The sequence below is a fragment of the Sardina pilchardus genome, chromosome 2 (genome assembly GCF_963854185.1).
Source record: "Sardina pilchardus chromosome 2, fSarPil1.1, whole genome shotgun sequence".
Lineage (NCBI taxonomy): Eukaryota > Metazoa > Chordata > Actinopteri > Clupeiformes > Clupeidae > Sardina > Sardina pilchardus.
The window spans coordinates 40,748,599-40,772,080 of record NC_084995.1 but is presented as its reverse complement, the minus strand read 5'-3'; the positions used below and the strand labels follow the sequence as shown (position 1 = coordinate 40,772,080).

At 38.9% G+C, this 23,482-nt stretch overlaps 3 protein-coding genes and 5 non-coding genes across 10 annotated transcripts; 6 read left to right on the top strand and 2 right to left on the bottom strand.

Annotated features, from left to right (window-relative positions):
- Nucleotides 1–118: 118 nt before the first annotated feature.
- dcun1d1 (DCN1, defective in cullin neddylation 1, domain containing 1 (S. cerevisiae)) lies at nt 119–3,271 on the bottom strand. 2 transcript variants are annotated; one of them, XM_062530488.1, is made up of 7 exons: nt 3,219–3,271; nt 2,332–2,545; nt 1,940–2,108; nt 1,621–1,751; nt 1,450–1,532; nt 1,240–1,336; nt 119–1,085 (listed from the first exon to the last, which is right to left on the bottom strand). In XM_062530488.1, the coding sequence occupies exons 1-7, from the start codon at nt 3,219–3,221 to the stop codon at nt 1,009–1,011; spliced, it is 774 nt and encodes a 257-aa protein (XP_062386472.1). In that variant the 5' UTR covers nt 3,222–3,271; the 3' UTR covers nt 119–1,008. The 2 variants fall into 2 exon arrangements, with proteins under 2 accessions (XP_062386472.1, XP_062386473.1); XM_062530489.1 differs by lacking the exon at nt 3,219–3,271 and adding an exon at nt 3,112–3,200.
- A 920-nt stretch (nt 3,272–4,191) lies between these two features.
- Nucleotides 4,192–9,448, top strand: eif4a2 (eukaryotic translation initiation factor 4A2). Its single transcript, XM_062530487.1, has 11 exons — nt 4,192–4,248; nt 5,192–5,249; nt 5,341–5,473; nt 5,585–5,724; nt 6,228–6,396; nt 6,478–6,587; nt 6,888–7,031; nt 7,544–7,681; nt 7,849–7,938; nt 8,563–8,642; nt 8,746–9,448. The coding sequence occupies exons 1-11, from the start codon at nt 4,220–4,222 to the stop codon at nt 8,888–8,890; spliced, it is 1,236 nt and encodes a 411-aa protein (XP_062386471.1). The 5' UTR covers nt 4,192–4,219; the 3' UTR covers nt 8,891–9,448.
- On the top strand, nt 4,958–5,031 carry LOC134075778 (small nucleolar RNA SNORD2). The gene has a single exon (XR_009938500.1). It is a non-coding gene; the product is annotated as a small nucleolar RNA SNORD2 (small nucleolar RNA).
- LOC134075776 (small nucleolar RNA SNORD2) lies at nt 5,982–6,054 on the top strand. Its single transcript, XR_009938498.1, has one exon. It is a non-coding gene; the product is annotated as a small nucleolar RNA SNORD2 (small nucleolar RNA).
- On the top strand, nt 6,625–6,804 carry LOC134075775 (small nucleolar RNA SNORA81). The gene has a single exon (XR_009938497.1). It is a non-coding gene; the product is annotated as a small nucleolar RNA SNORA81 (small nucleolar RNA).
- On the top strand, nt 7,267–7,453 carry LOC134075773 (small nucleolar RNA SNORA81). The gene has a single exon (XR_009938495.1). It is a non-coding gene; the product is annotated as a small nucleolar RNA SNORA81 (small nucleolar RNA).
- On the top strand, nt 8,179–8,251 carry LOC134075777 (small nucleolar RNA SNORD2). Its single transcript, XR_009938499.1, has one exon. It is a non-coding gene; the product is annotated as a small nucleolar RNA SNORD2 (small nucleolar RNA).
- Nucleotides 9,449–10,825: 1,377 nt separating the features above from the next.
- On the bottom strand, nt 10,826–21,282 carry b3gnt5b (UDP-GlcNAc:betaGal beta-1,3-N-acetylglucosaminyltransferase 5b). Of its 2 annotated transcripts, XM_062515608.1 has the most exons (3): nt 21,162–21,282; nt 20,423–20,565; nt 10,826–12,427 (listed from the first exon to the last, which is right to left on the bottom strand). In XM_062515608.1, the coding sequence occupies exon 3, from the start codon at nt 12,287–12,289 to the stop codon at nt 11,153–11,155; it is 1,137 nt and encodes a 378-aa protein (XP_062371592.1). In that variant the 5' UTR covers nt 12,290–12,427; nt 20,423–20,565; nt 21,162–21,282; the 3' UTR covers nt 10,826–11,152. The 2 variants fall into 2 exon arrangements, with proteins under 2 accessions (XP_062371592.1, XP_062371601.1); XM_062515617.1 differs by lacking the exons at nt 20,423–20,565; nt 21,162–21,282 and adding an exon at nt 20,052–20,159.
- Between the last annotated feature and the right edge of the window lie 2,200 nt (nt 21,283–23,482).

Genomic DNA, 23,482 nt, shown 5'->3' with positions numbered 1-23,482 from the left:
GGTTTCCAACTGATAAATGACCCAATGAAGACACCCGAGCCACCTATATTTAAGCTCCTATCCAGAACAACACTTTTGTTGAGAATATACTGATAACACCACACTGTCAGTCTGGAAGTTTTCTTAAGGGTTACAAATTTAATCAAACACTTTTTTTCTCACACAGTTATGGGCACAACAACTTTGACTGGCCAGTGTAGGCAACAGTTTGCACTGGTCATACCTGATCAAAAGACCACGTAAGCCCACCTCATGCAGATCAATTGGAATTTTAAGGGAATGTCTATATACCAAATTGTAGACTTTCAACACCGTCAAATGTCAGAGGTTTCTCAGCAGATAATTTGCTGAAAGAGAGAAATTATATTTCTTTTCTTCTTCTCTTTTTTTTCCACAAATCAAAATCTACATGAACAATTATGGCATTTCCCAAGTAACAACAGAAATGGTACAATTACTCACAATAAACCTAACCAAAAACAACTGGATGCACTGCATTTGCCAATATAGTAGTCTGCCTCACCTTAATTTAAAAAAAAAAAAAAGAGAGAAAAGAACAATTTTAACTGCCATCTGACAAGTGTTCTATGGTCCAACAAGCAGGAATGCGTGTGCAATAATACAATTACATGTATTATTTACAACTAAATTTAACATTCCCAAAATGGAGCCCCTGGGGTTTCAATTAAGATGTGTTTGCCCTTGTCTGTCAGTGAGCCTCAATTGAGAGCCAAGATGACCATTCAGCTCCAGTAACTCCACACAAGAGTGGCTTATATCATATCATACTTAATTTAAAAAAGGAGATGCCCTAACCACCATGCAATGACTGTTGAGGAGACGTGTTTTCCTTTTCCATATATAGTCTTTGTTGTGTACGTCTCATTCCTGAGGTTGGAAAGGCAATACAGATCTTAGATAAGTCCTCTGTGCTCTACTGGGCCGTCGTAACGGAGTTGGTTTTGTGCAACGCACAGATGCTCTTGACAAAAAAGGCTTTGGAGATCCTCACACAGCTGTGCTCTTGGTCCCAATGTATGGTCGAGCAAATTCCACAAAGTCATCAATAAGAACTGGCCATGCTCCTATCGGAGAGGAAGAAATTATGTTAACAAACAGAAGCTAAGGGAGAAACTGACACAGTTGCAGAGATACAGTTCCCACAAAACACATACTGTACATTCAATATAATTCAAACGTATGCGCAATAATAATGCATCCCATAAGGTTGGTACAGACCCTCCTCGTCGTAATTGGACATGTCATCGGTAATCATTGTGCTGAAGTCTAACAACAGATTCCATGTGTCTTTGGGAATAGATCTTTTATGATGCTCCTGTTGTCAAAAAGTGTGAGAGAAGTACTTGAGTAGTGGAACTGGATTTCAAAGCATTTTATAAAAGTTAACTTAAACATTACTTACAACATTAAAACCTACAAAGAACTCACCAATAAAAATTTGTTCCAGAGATCTAGGAATTTGAATCTTCCAGCCAGAATTAAATTCCAATACGCAATTGCCATTTCTAAATCTGAAAATATATGGATTGAATATATCAGATATTTGCAATGTCTAATAATACCTGGAGCACAATGAAAGTGACAAATACTAATACATACCCAAACCTTTCTGCCCAGGATTCTTTGCAAAGTTGAAGGTAAACTGATAAAAATCCTTGAACCTCCCCTGGTCTTTCAGTTCTTGTTCCATTTTTGGAAGTTGGGCTTTTAGTTTTTCTATACTGTCACATCTGGAGCAAAAGAAAAGACATTTAGACATTTACTGCCATGTGTAAACACAATTCCATATCAAAGTCCTCTGAAAGCACTTGAAAAGGATTTGCGTTCACTGTCCATAAAGACAATGATGCATAATATATACACTTGTTGAATATACCACGAACAATCAATGCTGTATAGTTCGTGAAATATGCCTTACCCTTGCTCTGTCATCCCCTCCATGAACTCCTGCTTGGAGAACTCGCACTGTGTTGCAGCACGAAACTTCCAGGCAATAAGTAGCACACTGACACTGGCAGGGTCAAGTCCCAGATCATCGCAGAATTGTTGAATCCCATCTATCCCAATCTTATTGTCATCATGAGGATCTACAAACACACATCAGAACAAAAAACATTGACGACTTCCTGTTAAGTCAACACTGTGATAGTTGCAATTACTGGCACCAATCCTGTCTCTGAGCAAGACATCTAAAAGCAAGACTTTGATGGGTTATAATAGTCCTTCTAGAAGTGAGCTAACTCATGCTGATAATCTGCTAATTAAAGACCCGAAATGTGATGGGAGTACTCAGTGTTACAGTGTTCTTACCTCTGTACCTGTTGTAGAGTTGCTCTAACCTTTTTCTGTCCAATGTTCCCTTAAGATTCTGCACATAGATTTCTGGATTTTGGAAAAAGTTGTCTGTTGCGACGTCTAATTTCCAGTCATTCTGCTGCAAACAATTTAATGCCGTCTTCTCGTTAGACTGGGTGAAGATCATGAACTGACGAACTTTATCCTTCTGAGAGGACTTCAGCTTGTTCTGCAGAGAAATAAAGCAGTTTAGCTTTGCGTCTGAAAACACAGCAATAGTGCTAACGTTAGCCATCAGTTCAGATGCACAACACTAGTAGCACAACGCACAAGCAGAGGTTTGCAGAGTGTTGTTCATTAATGACCATGTGATTAGAAACACAACACACATAGCACTGGTTATGGACAGTTTCTATATTCTTCGAAGACGACATACCCTCAACAGGCCCACCAATTTGTATTAGATGTAACGTTAACGTTAACTTGGTGTGATAATAACTGATCATCTCTGCGTAATTGCAGGTCAATTTTTAGGCGTTATCTGTGCTCGTCTGATTATTGCAGAGGTTAGGATAGATCACTGCCACTGTCGTTTACAATTAGCAAGATAACGTAGGTGCTTGTTGACCATCGTTTTCCTTGTTAGCACGCTAGCAATTAGCTAGCTAACTAGCTCGCTGGCTTGTCAGCTAACGATAGCCGATGGAGTAAATATCGCTACAGTAGCTAGCTAACTGACAATGAAAGGTAATCACACTAAAATATTTCGGGATTTACAGTTAATATTATCCATACCATGGTGTTAAATGAGAATAACTGTACTCAAACAGTTTCGTTAAATGCATGATTATGACATGTGAAGGGTGCATATATATTTACAGGTATAAACAGATTTTCCCTACCATGTTTGTGACTTCCAGACACCCCTCTTCCGCTCTGTCTCTCTGTATACCTGCTTCCGTTCATGCGTAGTTTGAAGGCACTGTCACGTTAGTGCCAAGATAGAAAGAATTTCTAGATAAACTTTATGCAGACCACACACCAAAGCCATAATTACTTAGTTCACCATTTAACTCGAAAAGTATCTACGAAAAACATATCCCTAAACTCAATAAATCTAAACTTCTGGATTTCAAGTTTGTTATTTCATAAACTTGTTGTCTCTACCAGAGACACTTATTTGTCTCTACACATCACTACTGACCAAATGCTTATACATTATAGCAGTATCAAAATATCCTTATGAGAAATATGTCAATCTGATAACAGTTCTTTCCATGTTTAGAACAAAATTTGGGGAAAAGAATAACAAGAAAATATATGACTTCTCGATTTGATGAGTTTTCCCTGTCCTGAGATTTTATTAAGTTCCTGATTTTCAGAGCTAAGGACTGAAAACAGAGCACTAGTGGGAAGTTACATATGACAATTCTAAATGAGGCCTAATTGCTGTCCCCTTTTGCTGTAAATTACCAGATTAATAACCGGATTAATCATACACAAAGTTAAGGTTTTCTAGAAAAAGTATGACCTAGAAAATAAGGGTCGTTAAGGCCTACTAGGAGGACTGTCCTGGCCCCAAAACCGAAGCACCTACACCAAATTCACGTAATGTTTTAGCATTCCACCATTGCTGCAATATCCTTCCGCCTGTATATGTAGTACACACACATGTTTGGTATTCAAAATGATAACGTAAATGACTGTTTTAAAAATAAAAAAGCACATTTTTAAATGTAATCACCATAATCTGAATAAAACATGTTTTACGTCGAACGTTATTGAATGGTGAAGAATTAACTGAATGATTTGTCTATATCAGTAATATAGTTCCGGTCACATAAAACCGTCTGCGTTCCCATACTGCTCCTTTCTACTTGGATGCCAAAGTCGGGATCAGACCATGTCTAGCAGTTCTGCTGATTACAACAGGTAATTTTGGTCAAAATGTTTGTTTTATGAGGTTGTTATAATGCCAGATTGCACATCGTTTCAGTGCAGCAAGAGATTTATGTCCCGGATGTTTGCAACATTATCTGCAGTATATTTTATAATGCTTTTAAACGGGCCCAATGTAGCTTTGCGCCATCGCATGTTAACTCCATTGCGTTGGTGAAAATTTAGCTCGCTAGCTGCTTCAGCTCAGCTGTACCCTATACATAGGCCAGGTAGGTTTCAATCAAATATATTATTCTGACAAATGACACAAGGAAGTGAACCACCATTCACACTGATCCTGATTTTTTATTAAACATTTCGGTAACGTTAGGCATCCGACCTAATTATGCGTTGCTAACGTTAGCTACACATGCCCAGCGTGTTAGCTAGCTAGAGCTGGGTAACGTTACACCCACCGTGGCCTATGCACATTTGAGTGTCTCTGAGGATGAACTGTGCCATGTGCTCTGTACCACAGATTTTTACTAGTGTGCGTATTTGCACTTTTTCCTTGCTGGGTGGAGTTGTATCAAAATATATGCCTAGCGTTTACATGTATTGTGCCGTGATCATGCTAGCAGCTTTGTGCCAGGCCTAGCGTGTTAACTTGGCAGAAGCGTTAGCGTTGTCGGCATATGGGTTTGGTGGTGTTTTCCATTATCAATTGGTATCGAAGTTAGTCCATGTGAGGTCGTGGGACGAGTGGTGAAATGATGGCATACCATCTTTCGGGACTGACATTAATCATGGAGATGTCTTTCAATGTACTGATCACACGCGTCCCGCCATCCACGTGGCGTTTAAAAGCTAACGTTGAAAGTATTCCCGATAGTTTGGTCGACAAGAACGTCATGACTGAACTGTAGTATTACTCAACACTTTTGAAATGATTACATAAAACATTCGGACGTTTCTTTGAACGTGATTTTCATTCTAGTTCAAGAGACCGAGACCATGGAGGGCCGGAGGGGATGGAGCCTGATGGTGTCATCGAGGTATGAATTTTATAGTTAAGACTAATTTGGTGGGTTAGCACTTATCGTAAATATAATTTGATGTAATATTTTCTGTACAATTGCCCCACAGAGCAACTGGAATGAGATTACAGACAACTTTGATGACATGAACTTGAAAGAGACGCTCTTAAGGGGAATATATGCGTATGGTTTTGAGAAGCCCTCAGCAATTCAACAAAGAGCCATCATTCCTTGCATCAAAGGTATGTTTTCTTGCACTGTCCTTAGTCTTGTTCAAAAGTTGGTGTCATTTAATTGTAGGCATTTTGTCAATGTAATGGTTAATGTAGCATTTCCACTTCTTTGCCTTTTAGGTTATGATGTTATTGCGCAAGCTCAGTCAGGCACAGGCAAGACTGCCACATTTGCCATCTCCATCTTGCAGCAGTTGGATATAGACCAGAAGGAGACCCAGGCTTTAGTTCTGGCACCCACCAGAGAGCTGGCTCAGCAGGTATGCTGTACCTGAGGTCACTTACACTGAAGTGTTTCAGACCAAGGCGGCATATTTGAAAAATATCCAAAGATCAAGGTACTACCCGTAAATCACTTCCTGCTTACATCAGTTACTGACTGTGCCAAGAATATGACACAGTCCATTGTTTCCTTTTTTGTGTGGATAATTGCAGGAAGTAATAGAATACAACAAAATTTCAGTGCTCAAAACTTCTTTGTTCACTGTATGTAGGCAAGGTGACGTGTTCTCATTGAGTGTGAAATGATGGCATACCATCTTTCGGGACTGACTCAAACTTGATGTCAAACTTTTTGTAGCTGATCACACTCGAGAATCTAACAAGACCGATAACACTTTACTCACCTGCATGCTTTAAATGGTAAATGTTAAGCTAATTGGAACCCTAGTTATGAGGCTTCTATCTTAAGTACTCTGGGATTTGCTCTTTATGTGGTATTTTGAATTATTTGCATAAAATGTCTGTCTCTGTTCCTCTTCAGATCCAAAAAGTAATCCTGGCTCTTGGTGACTACATGGGAGCGTCATGTCACGCCTGCATTGGAGGCACGAATGTTCGCAATGAAATGCAGAAGCTCCAGGCTGAAGCTCCGCACATTGTGGTGGGCACCCCTGGTCGTGTGTTCGACATGTTGAACAGACGATATCTGTGTAAGTATTTGTTATTGATTTGTTTGAATGGCTTCTTGTGTGTTGTGTAGGATTTTAAGCAAGTTAACTTCTTGTTTGTAGCTCCTAAGTGGATCAAGATGTTTGTCTTGGATGAAGCTGATGAAATGCTGAGTCGTGGATTTAAGGACCAGATCTATGAGATCTTCCAAAAATTAAGCACAAATATCCAGGTAAACTAGGGGTGAAATTGAGATCATTACAAGGGTTTCTTCCACTTAAAAGAACGGTGCTAAAACTGTAATTCAGGTTTTTTCCTGTTTTATGCAGTAATGGCAGTACTGTGTTTCAGTGGAAGGAGAGCACTTTGCTCTGCACCTGAAATGAAACCTGGCTGGACCTCTTTCTTAATGTCCAGTGGCCATTGTTTCAAGGTCCAGCGCCACATCAGATTCTTTGTTTCGAAGTGATTTGTGACTTATGGATTTGAGTTTTTCCTTAATCGTGGGGTCTGCTTGTGACTGTTTTTGTAGGTGGTGCTCCTCTCTGCTACCATGCCTGCTGATGTGTTGGAGGTGACTACAAAGTTTATGCGGGAACCAGTTCGGATTCTGGTGAAGAAGGAAGAACTTACCCTTGAGGGTATCAAGCAGTTCTACATCAATGTAGAGAGAGAGGTGAGGACCTTTAATATCAAACACTGCAAAATGTGACTAGTTCTTGCCTATATGCTTGAGACAAGTTAAATAAGAGGGGAAAGGTCTAGTCTAAATGAACTGCCCTCAACAAGCAGGTTGGCTTTTTGGGTGCCACTTGCATTTTGTATGTGGTTCATTAACCATGACAAGTGTATGTGATTACTTGCCTATGTGAGAGATTAACTTGAATGTTTCTTAGCTATGTTTGCCATGATCCTTCTTTCCAAAAGCATCCTGCTAAAATCATGGGCGCAGAGCTTTTGTGGCTCAGCGTCTCGTGTTAATGCAAGCAGTGGTATTCTAAAGAAGGGAGAGAAAAAGCACAGTGTCGGAAATGAGGTGGGGAGGGACCTCTTTCTTAATGTCCAATGTCCTCGTCCTCGAGATTCTGTGCCACAAAATATTGACAAGCAATTACTCATGTACGTTAAGATGCATTTGGTGTCCCATGTGGTTTGGTATATAAACCGTGGACCTCTTTGCTCACACAGGAATGGAAACTGGACACACTATGTGACTTGTACGAGACCCTAACCATTACTCAAGCAGTCATTTTCTTGAATACACGAAGGAAAGTAGACTGGCTGACGGAGAAGATGCATGCACGAGACTTCACGGTGTCTGCCTTGGTAAGTGTAACAATTTTTTAAGTATGGATTTTTATGGGTGGCTTTTTGTCCCTTTTAATCAGGATCTGAACATTTGTAATAGTTGACTTATGTGTATTAAGGTGTTCCTAAAATGCAGTGATGTGCAAGTGTATGAATAAATGATGTGTGAATGGTTTTGTTTGTAGCATGGGGACATGGACCAGAAGGAAAGAGATGTCATTATGAGAGAGTTCAGGTCTGGTTCCAGCAGAGTGCTCATCACCACAGACTTGCTGGTGAGTGTACAAGAGTAGTAGCATTGTGCAATAAGGTACTACCATTGGCCGGGTTTCCCAAAATTGTTAAGAAGCTGTTAAGTGCTAAGAACTTCTTAGGAGCGTTGTAAGAATGTTCTAAGAACGCTCCTAAGAAGTTCTTAGGACTTAAGAGCTTCTTAACGATTTTGGGAAACCCGGCCCTTATCTCTTCCGGTCACTGCAGACAAGGTGACAAGTCAGGTGACGTGTTCTCATGGAGTGTGAAATGATGGCATACCATCTTTCGGGACTGACTCAAACTTGATGTCAAACTTACTGTAGCTGATCACACTGAGAATCGGATATGACTAACCTTTTACTCACCTGCTTGCTCGGAGTGATAAATGTAAAACTAATAGGCAACATGAGGCCTCAAATGAGTACTGTGGGGTATGCTATTTTTAATACTAGTTTTACAACATGACACACAATATGGAACTTGCAACTAAAGGGCCATAGCATCTGTTATAATTCTCAAGTCATGCCCTTTACCAGAGTAGCTTATCAATAGATTGCTGTACAAGTCTCTTACTCGATGATCGGCTGTATTTTAGCAGTATGAACAACCTGTTAGACTTCACTGAATGGCATTTTTCCTTGCAGGCTCGTGGAATTGATGTGCAGCAGGTTTCACTTGTGATTAACTATGACCTTCCAACCAATCGAGAGAATTACATTCACAGGTGAGTGGGCAAGAATTGTATAGCCCTTCTCCCAGAATAAACTGCTTTTTGAAAATCCACAAATGAATTCATGCTGGTTGGTGTTTTTCCGCATTTGTTTCAGGATTGGGCGTGGTGGTCGTTTTGGCAGGAAAGGGGTTGCCATCAACTTTGTGACTGAAGAGGACAAAAGAATTCTCCGGGACATAGAGACTTTTTACAATACCACAGTTGAGGAGATGCCAATGAACGTTGCAGATCTGATTTAAACTCTGGTGGTTCTTAAATGCAGGTATAGCTATTGAATAATCACTTGCATTGCGCTTCTTTTATTGAAGGAATACCCCTATTCTTCTCGATGCTGGCTGTGGACAAGACTTCACAAAATTAAAAGTGACGTGACTTATTGTGCAGACGGTTGTAGACTCAAACCATAACAGTTTGACTGCTGGTGCGGTATGCAAAACATGAGGTCTTTAAATGTTTTCTTTATCAGGTATTTTTTTCCTAGTTCATTAAATATGTATGTATTAGATGTTCTTCACCATTTGGTAATTTACTTGTGGACTAAAAGATATAAGTGTTGCATTAAGTCTGCTAATTATGTTATGCTAACATATGTGCAGTTCAGTATGGATCACTCTTTGCTTCCATAATATATACATGCACTTTTTAGTTTAGTTTTTGTGGAATGTATTAATTTAATTGTATATCTGGTTATTTCTTTGTGAAGTCCTCGAGGTGGGCCATTCATGCTGCATTTGAGTACATGCTTGTGTTCTTTTGAAGTATTTGACCCATTTTGAAATAAAGAGGATGATGTTGGCTTTGGTGTCTCATAACTTAAGGTTGTCTACACAAAGTTTGGTATAGAACAGATATGAACACTTCATACAACCGTGTGTGCCCGCTAATGTATTTGTGTCCCAGGTACACAAATGTGGTATTTGTACCACAATATAATGTTGGGGTAACTTTACAAATGTAATGCTCATAACCCTGTGAGTGGTTTACATGGGATGTACTGTACCATTTTCAAGTCTTTACCATCCCAGGAATATCATCTGAGTTAAGTTGCCATGCGTTGTGGTTGCTAGCAGGTTTGGATTTGTCTTAAAAATAGACACCAGGGTAGAAGCACAACTGACGGATTGAATGTTGTGAATCTATATTTAGTAGGGAGCTTTTCAGCTTCACTTGGTGGGTAACTACTGATATCAGTGAGGCATATGACCAAGGGGCTTTGTCTATTCATTTTAAATATGCTTACAATGAAACTGGCTGTAAAGAAATAGGTGAAGTTTGTGGAAATCTTGTGACCATTGTCTTTTTGGTTACATTTATTCTTTGAGCTTTTAGAGAAGTACTTTTTCTGCCTTCTGTCCCCTTTCAAGTATCAAAGATATAGTGCTTGATTATAATGCAATTCATTGATGGTGGCAGAGCAGTGGGTTTCTAGCCTGACTCTCGCCAGACCCTTGTAGTTCTGCCATGCTCCACCAGAGGCGTTTCGCTGAGCTGAAGCAGACAGCGAACTACAGGATCTGGCGAGAGTCAGGTTAGTAGGTTTCCACCTTACAGGATGGCCCAGGTTGGATTCCTAAACCACCAGGGTGAATAACTGGAGTAATGGGTAAGCCTCATAATGCAGGCATCATTGTTATTAAATATAGGCCTGTTCCCTTGGGTGTATTAAGTTTAGATAGGTTGTTGCTTCATGTCTATGAGGTGGTGGTGGGGGCATCTACAACTAGCGGAGAGGATGGAGAGTAAGGTCTTGTAGCTACAGTAAGGCATCACTGGATTGAAGTTTGCCATCAGTGCTGTCTACAGAATTGGAGAAATATAAGAATTGCAGCTAATTTTGAATGTGCAAAAGCCCCCAACTCAATGATCAGATAATATAATTAAACCTTTAAAATATAAAGCCAGGACATGACATGCACATATCACATCATAATAGGCAATCCATGACAGATATTTTGGACATACTTCAGTATGTTGCTTGGATAGTCTATCGATTTTCTTGAGTTTGTTTTATTCACACATATCAATAGCCTGGTATTACCAGACCTATGTCAAGGCTGCCATCTCCCACAACAACAAAATATGACCAACAGGTAATATATAATATGGGGAGGCTTTTTCTCAACAGTAGTAGATAGTAGTTCTATCATCATAAAACATACACTACTGATCCATGGTAGAAAAACATCCATTTTATATTCACCACCTGTTTCAACAGCACAGTCATCAGTAAGAGATTTCGCTCAGTTACACGTGTGTAACATATTTGCATATATTACTTATTCACAGGGAAGGTAAAAAATACATCGATACAAGTCAATACAGCCAGTCAACATTGTTGACTCATGTTAACTTCACAGTTCAGACAATATTTTCTGGAATGTTTGGACCTCCAGTAGGCTACTGCAGATATTCAGCAAAAATTGCAATATTAGCACCGTACATTTCAACATGTACTCATTCACAGTATCAAGTCTTCTATGACAAAGGTTCAAACATCAACCTCAGAAGAAAATGGTTGATGGGTTGCAAGGATACGTGTTTCTGTTGAATGGATTGCAAAGCAGTGCCAACTTTATTATTGAGCAGTATAGTTTGCCTGTGATGCCAGAGTCCACCTTTTGAACCTCAGGGCTAGTTACCTGCCTCCACACTTCCTGGAGGTCTGACTCGTGTCCATGAGATGTCATCATTTGTTTGTAGATGCAAGGATGATAAGGAGACTTTTTCTCACCTGAGAAAAAATGGTGAGCTTTTGGAGCCACCCCTATAACGCTGCCACAGATTCCCATAAAAACGTCATCAATGTGTAGTGTAGCATTAAGTGTAAGTGAAGCTTGGTGTATTCGTGAGGCCACATCTCTGGAGACCACATATCCTGCTCCTCCTGTGTAGGTTGGGTAACGATCCCATGGATACAGATCAGGTGACACATAATATTTGCTGCTCTTTCGGTGAACTGGTCCTGTATTATTGAACACTCTGCCCACCCAAAAGTCCCGAATACCTGCCTGGTGCACTTGCTTAAGGTAAGTGACCAGGTTAGGCATATGAATTAACATGTCGTCATCAGCAGACATTAGGAAGTGAGCATGACTGCAGTAGGTGTGTGCCCAGTTGAACTGAAGAAGTAGTTTAGTGGTGAGGTTGTAGAAGGAATCAATGAAGTTCTGCTGGATTAAGTCATGGTACTTTTGGTCCTCTTGAAATAACTGACTCTGGATCAGCGTCCTGTCTTTGAGATGTGGATGGACACCTAAAGCAAACAGCACCTTCACAGACACACCCAGTTCACTCTCGATATAGCGCTCATTACCCCAGGTCAATCGTATATTTTGACGACGGGCAAAGTTCTGAGGGAAACTCTTGACAAAAAGGAGGAGCAACACATTACTGGACTCACATGTCTTCGTGTGGGTGATCAGATAGGGGTGGTCACTGAATTTACAACCCTCCGCCCTGCTGACAGTGAAGCTACTGTTCCTGAAACTTGGGCCAAAGTGGAAAGGATTTATACTTGCAAAATCAAAAGAGAAACTGTCCAGTTTGTCCCAACAAAGCATGATCCCTGACAAAATAAGACAAATGAAGAGCACCTGCACAAAGTGCCATCTCCGAGGCCGTTGACATTTCACAAACATCTTAAGATTCTCTAGACTATCCGGTCAAAGGCCAGAATTTTAGCAGGTTTTTCACACTACTTATGTGATGTTTGTAAAGATACAGACATCACTTCAATTCAGTGGATTGATGTCATGTTCTCCCCTCCTTGACAGGCCCTGAAAGAAAGAAAGAAAGAATACATAATAATATAATGTAATAAAGTGAAGTGAAATGTATTATCCTACAAAGGGTTAAATTGGGCAGCAGCCAGGTGTGAAAACAAACACTTTGACCATTTTCAATAAAACATTGAAGACAAATAATAAGGATTTTTTTTAGCCCTATGTGCAGTGCACAGGTTGGTCAATGCAGACAATTCAGACAAGAACGGCTTGGGTCTTCTATAGATGTCAGCGAGCTGGACCTGTTTTATCTCAGTGACTTTCCTGCCTGCGAGATTCAAGTTTTCAAACCATGCCACAAGGACTGATTCAATCAAAATTCAAGCCAATAAAACAGTTTCAACAAAGATAGCACTATGACATGGCAATAGCAGACCTGCCACCTTGAAGACATTTTGAGTAGCACCTCGAGCCTATCTGGCTATCACCACTAGGCCTACAAGTTCAATGTTTTGAGATTGAACATTAGTGAGGGGAGTCTGCGCTGTATTTCTACTGCACATAAGGCAAGATCAGTAATAGTCCAAGAGCATTAGCTCAAAATAGGGTCAAACCCGGAACAAATTAGTAACAAGCTGAATTTTTCAGGATATGTTCAGAATACCTTTAGGAATAACATACTAAAAGTCCCCGTGAATCCCCCTTGTGCTCTCTGAGATATTCAAGATGGCGTCCAAAATGGCCGGTATTTGGAGATTTTTCCGCATCTCAGGCTTAAAACCTAATACAAATGCAATTAAAAGGTCAAAATATATGTTTTTTTAGGGTAAGTAAGTCAAGTTCATCATTAGTTTCTTGAATGGAGACATTTCATAATAATACAGTTACCTCCATAAGTATTGGAACACATGCTAAAGTTGACTATATAAAATCATCTTTTGAAAATTGATCTTAATGCCTTAAATGAAAAAAAAGAGGAAGTATCTTTCTGAATTAATAATGTATCGTAAATAAATACATGTTTTCCTTAAAATACAGGGGTCATAAGTATTGGAACGCCTATGTTAATTGTTAACCCTATGTGTTAAAATTCCCATAGAGGCAGGAAGATTTTTTATTCATTTATTTATTTTAAATAAATGGATCCATCCAGGACACTATGCACCCTGATAAAGAACCCTTGGCCTTTGGAATTAAAATAACCCCATATCATCACATACTCACCATACCAAGTGACTAGCATGGTTTTATTTCAGTTAGCCTATTAGCTGGTTTGAATTGCACTGAGCTCAATGAGAATGAAACCAGCTAATAGGCTAACGAAATAAAAAAAAACATTATGATATATACTTATTCACAAACAAAATTGATGTCCTTAAAAGGTTGGATATTTCCTCATTTTTTTCATTTCAGGCATTAAGATCAATTTCCAAAAGACGATTACAGTCAACTTTAGCATGTGTTCCAATACGGAGGTAACTGTATTATTATAAAATGTCTCCATTCAATAAACTAATGATGAAATTGACTTACTTGCCCTATAAAACATATATTTTGACCTTTTAATTGCATTTGTATTAGGTTTTAAGCCTGAAATACGGAAAATATCTCCAAATGATGGCCAATTACGGCCATTTTGGACGCCATCTTGAATATCTCAGAGAGCACAAGGGGGATTCACGGGGACTTTTAGTATGTTATTCCTAAAGGTATTCTGAACATATCCTGAAAAATTCAGCTTGTTACTAATTTGTTCCGGGTTTGACCCTATTACTACTGGACTATAAGCGTAGTTCAGCAGTTAGTTGCAGAGTTTTAGAACACTTTGCGCGGAGCTATTGTGGCGTTGGCTAAAGCCCAATTCACACCAAAGATTCACGACGTGACGAGACTGAGTTGCAGCGGTGTGAATTAGAAGTTGCACGTCTCTGGTTTTAATATCGTTGCAGTGGTCTGAACCATAGATATATATAGAACCTTTTATATATATCTATGGTCTGAACGCCCCAGTTTTAGAACACATTGTTGCAGAAAGTTGCTGGTTTTTAGAATGTTGCAGCTCGTCTCGTTGCGGATCTTGTGTTTGAACTGGCCTTAAAAGCAACCAGCTAGAACACTTGCTTTCTCAATCTAACTTGGACTTTCTTGGTCTTTCTGAAACACGGCTTAACAAACACTCCCCCGCGGCTGCCTATGATATTTCTGGGTATAACGTGTTCAGGAGGGATAGAAACAAGGCATGGGTGGAGGATTTCTAGTATAGGCCTATGTTAAAAACACAAATACATGTAATCTCATTGAATGGTTACAGGAAATAGATATGGAGTGCATTGGCTTGAACATCTCCTCAGATGTCTTTTCATTGTCATTTGTCTCTATCGACCACCATCATCCAATAGCATATTTTATGAGCATCTTCATAATATTCTCAAGCAATGTGATGTTAAAAAGGAGTTAATATTAATGGGTGACTTTAATATGAAGTGGAACAAAAAAACTGAGCGAAAAAAACTTAGAGATAACTAACAAATTCAATCTCTCCCAACTGATAAGGTCAAACGAGAATAACCAACTCCTCTCAGACACAAATTGATCTGATATTTACAAACAGACCTGAGAGAGTAACATCGCATAACATGTTGACTGGTCTGTCTGATCATAATATCACATTACTGGTAAGAGAAATAACCAGAAAACGACTTGGAAATTCTACCATAAGAAATCAATTTCATGAGAAAATTCCTAAAAATGAAATAGCCAACTTCATTCTAAACCAAATTGACTGGTCTGATCTGCTAACTAATAGAGACACTGAAGTTAGCTGCAGTACTTTTTTCTCTACCATTAATGAAACAAGAGCAACCTTCACAAGGACAGTGAAACAGAAACATGGACAAAAGACCACCCTACCATGGCTAAATGACACTCTCTGGCAACAAATGAAAGATAGAGATTCTGCTTTAAAAAGGGCTCTAAAAAGATTTTTAAAATATTTTTTTTTAAATTAGAATCATTAATGAAGCACAGGGAAATGGGAAAACATATTTTGAGAAATATCAATAAATTAACTGGTATAGGAATAAAGAACAAAGGAAAACTCTATCTGAACTTAAAGTCACTGGAATGGAATCTTGACCCAAGATAATAAGATAGCAAGTACATTTAATGATTTCTTTATAAAATCAGTCAGGGATTTGGCTCAAGGTATCCTAACTGAAACTGTACCATCTATCCCCATTGATGAAAATAAACCTATTTTTAAAATAAAGGAAATATCTGAATCAGAGGTTATCAAAATTATAACCTCCTTGAGGAACTCAAAAGCAAAGGATTCATATGGTTGGGATACCACATTTTCAAAATAACACATCAGGGACACGCTTGCTTGCCCCATTGCTCATCTGATCAACCTGACAATTAGGCAAAGCACTTTTCCAAGCTCATGGAAATCAGCAGTGGTATCACCAATCTATAAGTCTGGTGATAAAACTGGGCATCTAAACTTGAGCCGCACTCCTTTACACCCAATGCAATTTGGATTTCGCACAAACCACTTGACAGAAACAGCTAACTGTTTCCTCCTTGAAAGTAAGTCAAAATTAGATGAGGGTGGTATAGTAGGCGCAGTGTTTCTGGACCTTAAGAAGGCTTTTGACACTGTGAATCACCAGACACTTTTATCAAAATTATCTTTTTTTTTATTTCTCAGCTGAGGCCATACATTGGATGCAGTCCTAACAGGAAACAGAGTGTATGGTAATTCTTATTCTGCATATCTTGACTGTAAAATTGGTGTACCCCAGGGGTCAGAACTGGGCCCTATTCTGTTTAGTTTGTACATTAACGACCTACCGTCAGTTTGTCCTTCTGTTAATAATATACAATTGTATGCCAATGATACAGTTCTTTATGCGCATTCCAAAAGCAAACAGCAGGCTGCAACTTAACTAACTGAAACACTGGTACATGTTTCTATAGCTTACATAGCTTACATAGCTTAGGCCAGTGTTTCTTAACTGGTGGGTCGGAACCCAAAAGTGGGTAGTGGTACTGATCTGAGTGATGGGTCACGGAGCTTGAGGCTAAAAAGAAATGAAAAATCGCCAATTTAAAATGCCAGGGTTAGGGTTAGGGTTGTCAATCATTGCCATGGCATGGACATAGACAATGTTTATGTGACAGGTCATGTTAGATATCATTTTAGGGAGCTAATATTTTATAAAAGTATGCATCATTTTAAGATATCATGTTAAACAAGTTGGCTGCAACCCTTAATACTTTAAGTAGAAAATGGATTCACTTAAATTGAGGACAGAACCCCTGTGTGTGGGGTGCACATGAGAGCATAAAACCATCCAAACTAAAATGTCATAAACCACTGGCAAAAAAAAAACATTTCTCACTGAGTATGGGTCAAATAGTGTGACTGTCAAGCTCAAAGCGTGAGAGTAAGGTCTTTGTCCTTCAATTTATGAGTGTGGTGTTTGGTGCATGGTTTTACTCATGCATGTGTGCTAATTTAACAACTTGAGCCTGTTTCTGTTTATCTAGATGCCACCCTTGAATTATCCAATGCCCCACTAGGGCCACCCTTGTTACAAATCTCTAGAATCGCCACTGCTGGTTTCCAACCTGAGCTGCAGGGCGCACAAAACTGAATTCACAACAGCAGCTGATTTATTGGATTGGATTGAGTTCTTTTTGCAAATTACTGTATTTGCCAAATGTATTGGTCAATTAGCTCATGTGTGTCTTATGTAGGAGAACCGTGCAAAATGTGTGTCAAGCAGAAAATGTGTTAGACTTTTGGAGACTTGAGAGGATGTTTTGCTCTCTGTGTCAGTTTAAATAATTGTGCCATGAGTGTCATTTTAGTGTGTTAGCAATTGGAAAAAAACTGTCATCTTCAGTGAGGTTGGCCACAAGGCCACATCCTCCACATACTTACAGTTTTTGCCCGTTGCTTGAACACTATAGACCCATGCTTAGACTAAAAGTAACACAACTTGAAGCTTTTGTACCATACCTCAAACGCATGCACCTAAACAAAAGTGCTGCTTGCTTTGCACTAGTTACAATTCTACAACACACTTACTCCTTTATGCAACACAATTGGTCCTGCATACTCTCTATTTCATACAAGACACTTCATTCAAAAATGAAATCTCAGAGCGCCATTCGGAAAACACATGTATCCAAAATACAAAACACATCTGCGAATGCAACCACTCAAATACACACTTGAAGACACTTTACTTGCAAAACTGAACACCAATCAGCCAGCTACAGCCCTCAGTTTAGCCATGGCAAATGTTGATGTGAATGGTACATTTCCCAGTGTTGTGTCTTGTTTACTTACTAGCAAGGTGTTTTATCTGGATTTCCTAATAACAGTGCCATTACAGTTTTTATCCGTTGCTTGAACTATAGACCCATGCTTAGACTAAAGTAACACAACTTGAAGTTTTGTTGCCATATCTCAAACACATGCACCTATAGGCCTATAGGCTACCTTACAGTTTGTCTCAAATGCTAAAACACAAAAGCCAATCCTCTAAACCAAATGACCAGTTGTCTAAATACATTTACTAAATCTAGCCATCATTTTTCAATGCCATAAACACATTTCACATGAAGACACAATTCACAAAACACAATCCTCCATTCTCCTAAATCTAAGCACATTTTCCTTGCTAAAACACATGTTGCAAAACATATTCTCAAATGAAAGCTTGTGTGATGCAAAATGCTTGCCAGTCAGCAATAACTGAACACAATGAACACACCTGCGTCATTTATTACACACAACGACTCAAAATTGAAGACACTTGTTGCTACTTCACACCCTGATCATGTTTTCAAGAGTACTGTTGTGTGCAATAGTCTGTTTTTTGCATTGAGTTGTGTTACAGAATTTTTTGTACTCTTGAAACTCACAACTCTAAATGAAGAGCTCTTTTCCAAAACGCTATAAATCCATTTTTGAAAACATTACTGTACTGTAACAAATCATGTTACTGTAATTGTGTGTTTCGGGTAATAAAAATGCAGTTGATTTGTTTTTATTGAGTAAAGATAAATTACTGTAACTAAACATAACCCAGTACAGTTTCACTGAGATTACTTGAAAAACAAAATGTAAAAAATATATTTATGAAAATTCATTAGTGAAATGGTGGATATAGCGTTTTGGAAAAGAACTCTTCAAATGCCTAATCCTCTGCAGAGATCTAAGAAGATCCGTTACTCTAAAGTTTTTTAAAAATATGCATGGGCATTTATGAAACAAAGAACCTTCTCACAAATTGAGCATTGTGTTTTCAATTGTTTTGCTGTAGTGTGTAATGATGTGTATAGTGTTTAAATGTTTGAAAGCTTCGAGCTGCACTTTTGGTGTGAAAGTTTGAGTTTTGAAGTGAGAAGGTGTGGTTGTGCTTATGTAGCTTTAGAAAAGGTTATTGTGTTTAGACATTGGGGAACATGGAGGAAATGTTTGTGAAATGTGTTTCATGTGTTTCAAATGTGTGTAGCATTTGAGAAAAACTGTAAACAAAAGTGCTGCTTTGCACTCTAGTTGCAATTCTGCAACACACTTAACTCCTTTATGCGACACTTGGTCCTGCATACTACTCTCTAGGTCACATAAGACACTTTGTTCAAAAATGAATCTCAGAGTACCATTTGTTAAACACATGTATCCAAAATACAAAACACAATAATTGCAACCTCTCAAATACACACCTGAACGCACTCACTTGCAAAGCTGAACACTAATCAGCCATCTACAAAAACCCCTCGGTTTGGCCATTGTAAATAGTGATGTGAATGGTATATATCCCTGTGTTGTGTCTTTGTTTAATTGTGTGTAGAGTTTTGGCACAAAGAGAAATGTTTTGCGAAATGTATTGAAGCAAGGTGTTCTATATGAAGTAGACTAGTGTGTTACTCCTGATCTGAAAGTGTGAGTGAAAGTGTGCAAGTGTGTTACATTTTGTCACCAGAGTTACATTTTGACAAAGGATTGTTAGGTTTAGGTAGCAGAGTTTAGGTATAGTAGAGTTTCAATTTGACATAGATGTGAAAGATATTTCCTAGTGTTTTATTATGTTTACTTGTGTGTAGAGTTTTGGCACAGTGAGCGAAGTTCTGCAAAATGTGTTCAAGCAACGGGCAAAAACTGTAAGGAAACTATTTGTGAAGTTAGACCCCCATGTGCTGAGATAGGTGGCCTTTTAGGTTTTTCACCTTTGCCCTTCAAACAGTCTGAGCGTGCCACTGCCATTCTGGCAGAAAAAAATAGGCCAATATATCAATAATTCAATGATTCAATGTAGAGCTGCTATATCAGACTGCAGCATTTTGACAGGTGGCCTGACTAAGACACATCCTGACATACACTTTGTTACATCCAATGTGGCTAGGACCAGGGCTATAGTGGAGGCTAAACACAAGTAAACACAGTCTATCCACCTCTGAAATGTCAGAAATAGAGATATCCACCTCTTAAAGGAGTTTATTCACCAATTGCAACTTTTAACATCAAAACAATCCAAATGTATTAGCCACATTCACAATACGTGCACCCATCAACACTGTGGAACTACTTAATACCTGGTATAACGTTATAAACATTGAACAATAACCTCCACCATCATCAAACATCTTAGGAATAGGCTACCTTATTAACAAAACTGGATACTGCATGGCGCAGTCGACAGGAGTTTACTCCTCTTATTTTACCACTACGCCCAATTGCGAGTGATATCCTGCTATAGCCTATTGTTCTAGTTATATTACAGGTTATGAAAAGACTCTACTGCAGTTATGTCGAATCGTCCAAATGAAACCATGATGCATTCAGGCTACCCTTGTTTATCTGAACTCGTCTTCAGGCAGTCTTGAACAAACAATTTCCGCAAACTGTAGCCTACAAACTGAATTTCGCCTACGATTAAACGGTGGAAGATCCTTCCAACAAAACAATAGATATTCCTTATTATTCCAGGAGAGTTGCATAGCCTAATATGTAAAAATAGCTTATCAACTTACCACATTTGAATTGTCGTTCAAGAATCGGAAATGCATGAAGCGCGCGCCTTATCAGGTGCGACTGGAGAGGGAACTGTCGACTTCCAACCAGCTTCCAAACGGGGACTGTCGACTTCCCCCACACCCACCCCTCCATGGTTTCGCTATTGTTAAAGAGATGTTGACTTGTTAACCAACTTTGTTGGTCAATGGCGCGAAATGCAATCTGTAGCCTACGTAGCCCTAGGCTATTACTTTTTTAAAAAATCACCTTAGCCTATTTAATTCAATAAAATCCTGATATCATTTACTAGACTATTTCTCATAATTATGATAGCCTCACAAGACATTTCGTAACTTAATTATAGGATATGAGGTAGGTAGGCTGAGATATTTTTTTTTATGAGAACATAGCCAGTTATACGATAGGGGAGAGACAGGGAGAGTTGTAACACCACCATTTCCACAGAACAGGAATACATTTCACACATCACCTCAGCACTTGCACCACTCCTCACTATCCCACATGGTGATTTTTAAGCATAATGTCACCCGTTCTAACTCAGCAAAGGAAAAAGTAATTTTTTCACCACGGCTATATTTTTCTTACTTCTACCATTGAAGATACAATCACGTGCCTCATATAGCTCATATTAAACTGTAATCTCTGAGGCAAAACATGATGCATTTCATCCAAGCAAGAACCAAAGCTAGGCCTAAAATATGGCTGTCAGGGATTGGGGTAGGTTGTAACACTTACTGTGTGTTCAAACCGCCAGCGACTTGAGCTTCCAAAGATTCCAGAAGTCATTCATTTTCAATGGAAGCCGGCTTCTCTCAGCTGCCAACAGCGACCAATCCTTCGGCGTCGCGTTTTGGGCGTCTTGAGCGACTAGAGAAAGTTGAAAGTGGTTTAACTTTATGGTAATGAGCTATGACGCGGTTCAGCGACCAAACGACTTTCAACGAACATAGAATGCTACTACGTCAGAGCGGCCAGGAGCGGCCAACCCACGGCGTCCTTTAGGGCGTCCAGAGCGATTTTGGAAGCTCAAGTCGCTGTGTTACAACCTACCCCACATGCATTCGAATTAGTACAATTGCTAGATTTTTTTTTTTTTTTACAGAATGCTTCAGTATTGGGGGGTGGGGGTTGACCTGTCCTACACCTCACTTGGAAACTGCATCCTCTGCCTTCCAGATGGCTTAAAATTGTTTATGTGTCATTTTTAATCATCATTTAATGTATTTCTCTGACATTGTTTAACAGTAAATACACACAGAGAACCACATATAGGCTTTGGTTATGGTCATTCAAAGAGAAACAGAATTAAAGGAAACTGTTTTCTTGTGTTCATAAACAGACATGGGCAGTATTTCAATTATATGTATTTTAAATACGTATTTAATTACTTCAGTGTATTTTGTAATTTGTATTTTGCAGGATTGGAAAAAATCAAATGTACTTTGTAACAAAATACTTTGAGGGGTTAGAGTATTTAAAATACTTAAATACTTAACAAAATCTCATCATTTCCCCCCTCAAATTAGCCAAAAATTCATCACACAGTTAAATATAGCCTCTTACCTAACCATGACAATATGCTATGCTTATCATAGTCTGGGAGCCAAAGGTCATTTATGAGCCTTACATAAATCCTCATGTCATGGGGTTCATGTCCTAAAGATTCTGACCTTTGGCTCCCAGACTATGACATTGTAAGGTATCAACCAGACAACATTGTAAGGTATCAACCAAGGTGTCCTGATCTGCAGAAATAATGGAAGAGACTGAGGCAAAAACCTCCCCAATGCGAAACAGTCTCGAGTTTTCACCTCCCAGTTAATTAATTCTGTATATTGAGACACCTTACAGGATGTTACTTTATTTGTCCCCCGTGTTGCCAGTCATGTATGAAGGCAAAAGGCATGCATTTATAGCACAAAAAGGGAAATGCATTTAAAAAGGCTAACCTGTTCAATCTGTTGTACTACTTTCATTGAATACGGAAAATGATGGTGGGTAGTTTGCTTCGTCAGAGTTGATTCCACTGTTGCAAAGCCTGCTTGTTGTCAGTTCAATCATCGTTTATATTGATATAGGATGCTGATCACATTATTTTACTAGATCTACGTCATGGGTAGCCTGGCTCCGCCTTCCTACGTACTTCCGTTCAGTTTTCATTTCACTCCACTACATAGTCTGGGTCTGCGGTATATTCCCAGGTTTTCTCAAGACAAAAATGTGCAGGTCCAATCAGGGAACAGAGGGAGTAGCTGAGAACGATGACGTTGAGGTCGCTAGTTTGAGCATGTCACCTCATGACCAAACGTTTATCGATTGGTTATGGCAGATCTGAGAGGCTCTGGGCAGAGTATCCGCATTCAAGGAAATTCATGCTTGGCAATGGAAAGTGTCCAGACTCTCTGTACATTATGAATGTACAAGAGTATGGTAGGACCAGGCTACTTCAGCCCAAAGTAAAGAATTTAGACATCTGTCAGCCAATAAAAAACTAGTATTTTTTGTAGTTTATTTTAAAAGTTGGTATACCATGATTATTGTGGGGGTATTTTTGTATTTTCTAATTACTAATTACTTGTATTTTAATTAAATACATTTTTCACATCCGTATTTTGTATTTTATTTTGTTACATTTTCTGCACCAGTATTTGTATTTTGTAACAAAACAGTTTTTGATGTATTTGTGCCCACCTCTGTTCATAAACCTATTTCAATGCCCCAAACATGTTTTTGAAACATATTGTATGGTTTGACCTCTGTTTTTCTGTCTTTTATCTAACTGTTACAACTTACCCCAGTATGTGTTACAAGCCACCCCATAGTGGGGTCAGTTGTGACAAAGAGTCACCTTGTATTTTACACCAAATTACAAGGTCTGTAATTTTCTTGCAGAAATTTGAGTTGGTTCTATCTGAAGTACACAAAATGTGGGTATTTTGGAAAAAAAGGTTACAGGATTGTAGCTTAAAAATGAGTTACAGGTGCTGGAATAAAAATTGAACTCGATTGGTCAGGATGCATTCCATACGGACCAATCAGCGAACGGGGGGATGAGG

What these genes read in the sequence shown, in the direction of transcription:
- dcun1d1 (XM_062530488.1), bottom strand. An exon ending in ACTCTACAACAGGTACAGAG is followed by an intron (nt 2,109 to 2,331) that starts GTAAGAACACTG and finishes GTGTGTTTGTAG; the next exon opens with ATCCTCATGATGACAATAAG. An exon ending in TCTGGAACAAATTTTTATTG is followed by an intron (nt 1,337 to 1,449) that starts GTGAGTTCTTTG and finishes TTTTGACAACAG; the next exon opens with GAGCATCATAAAAGATCTAT.
- b3gnt5b (XM_062515608.1), bottom strand. Translation starts at nt 12,289, where the DNA reads ATGTTTGTGAAATGTCAACGGCCTCGGAGATGGCACTTTGTGCAGGTG.
- eif4a2 (XM_062530487.1), top strand. Translation starts at nt 4,220, where the DNA reads ATGTCTAGCAGTTCTGCTGATTACAACAG. An exon ending in ACATCAATGTAGAGAGAGAG is followed by an intron (nt 7,032 to 7,543) that starts GTGAGGACCTTT and finishes TTGCTCACACAG; the next exon opens with GAATGGAAACTGGACACACT. An exon ending in TCATCACCACAGACTTGCTG is followed by an intron (nt 7,939 to 8,562) that starts GTGAGTGTACAA and finishes TTTTCCTTGCAG; the next exon opens with GCTCGTGGAATTGATGTGCA.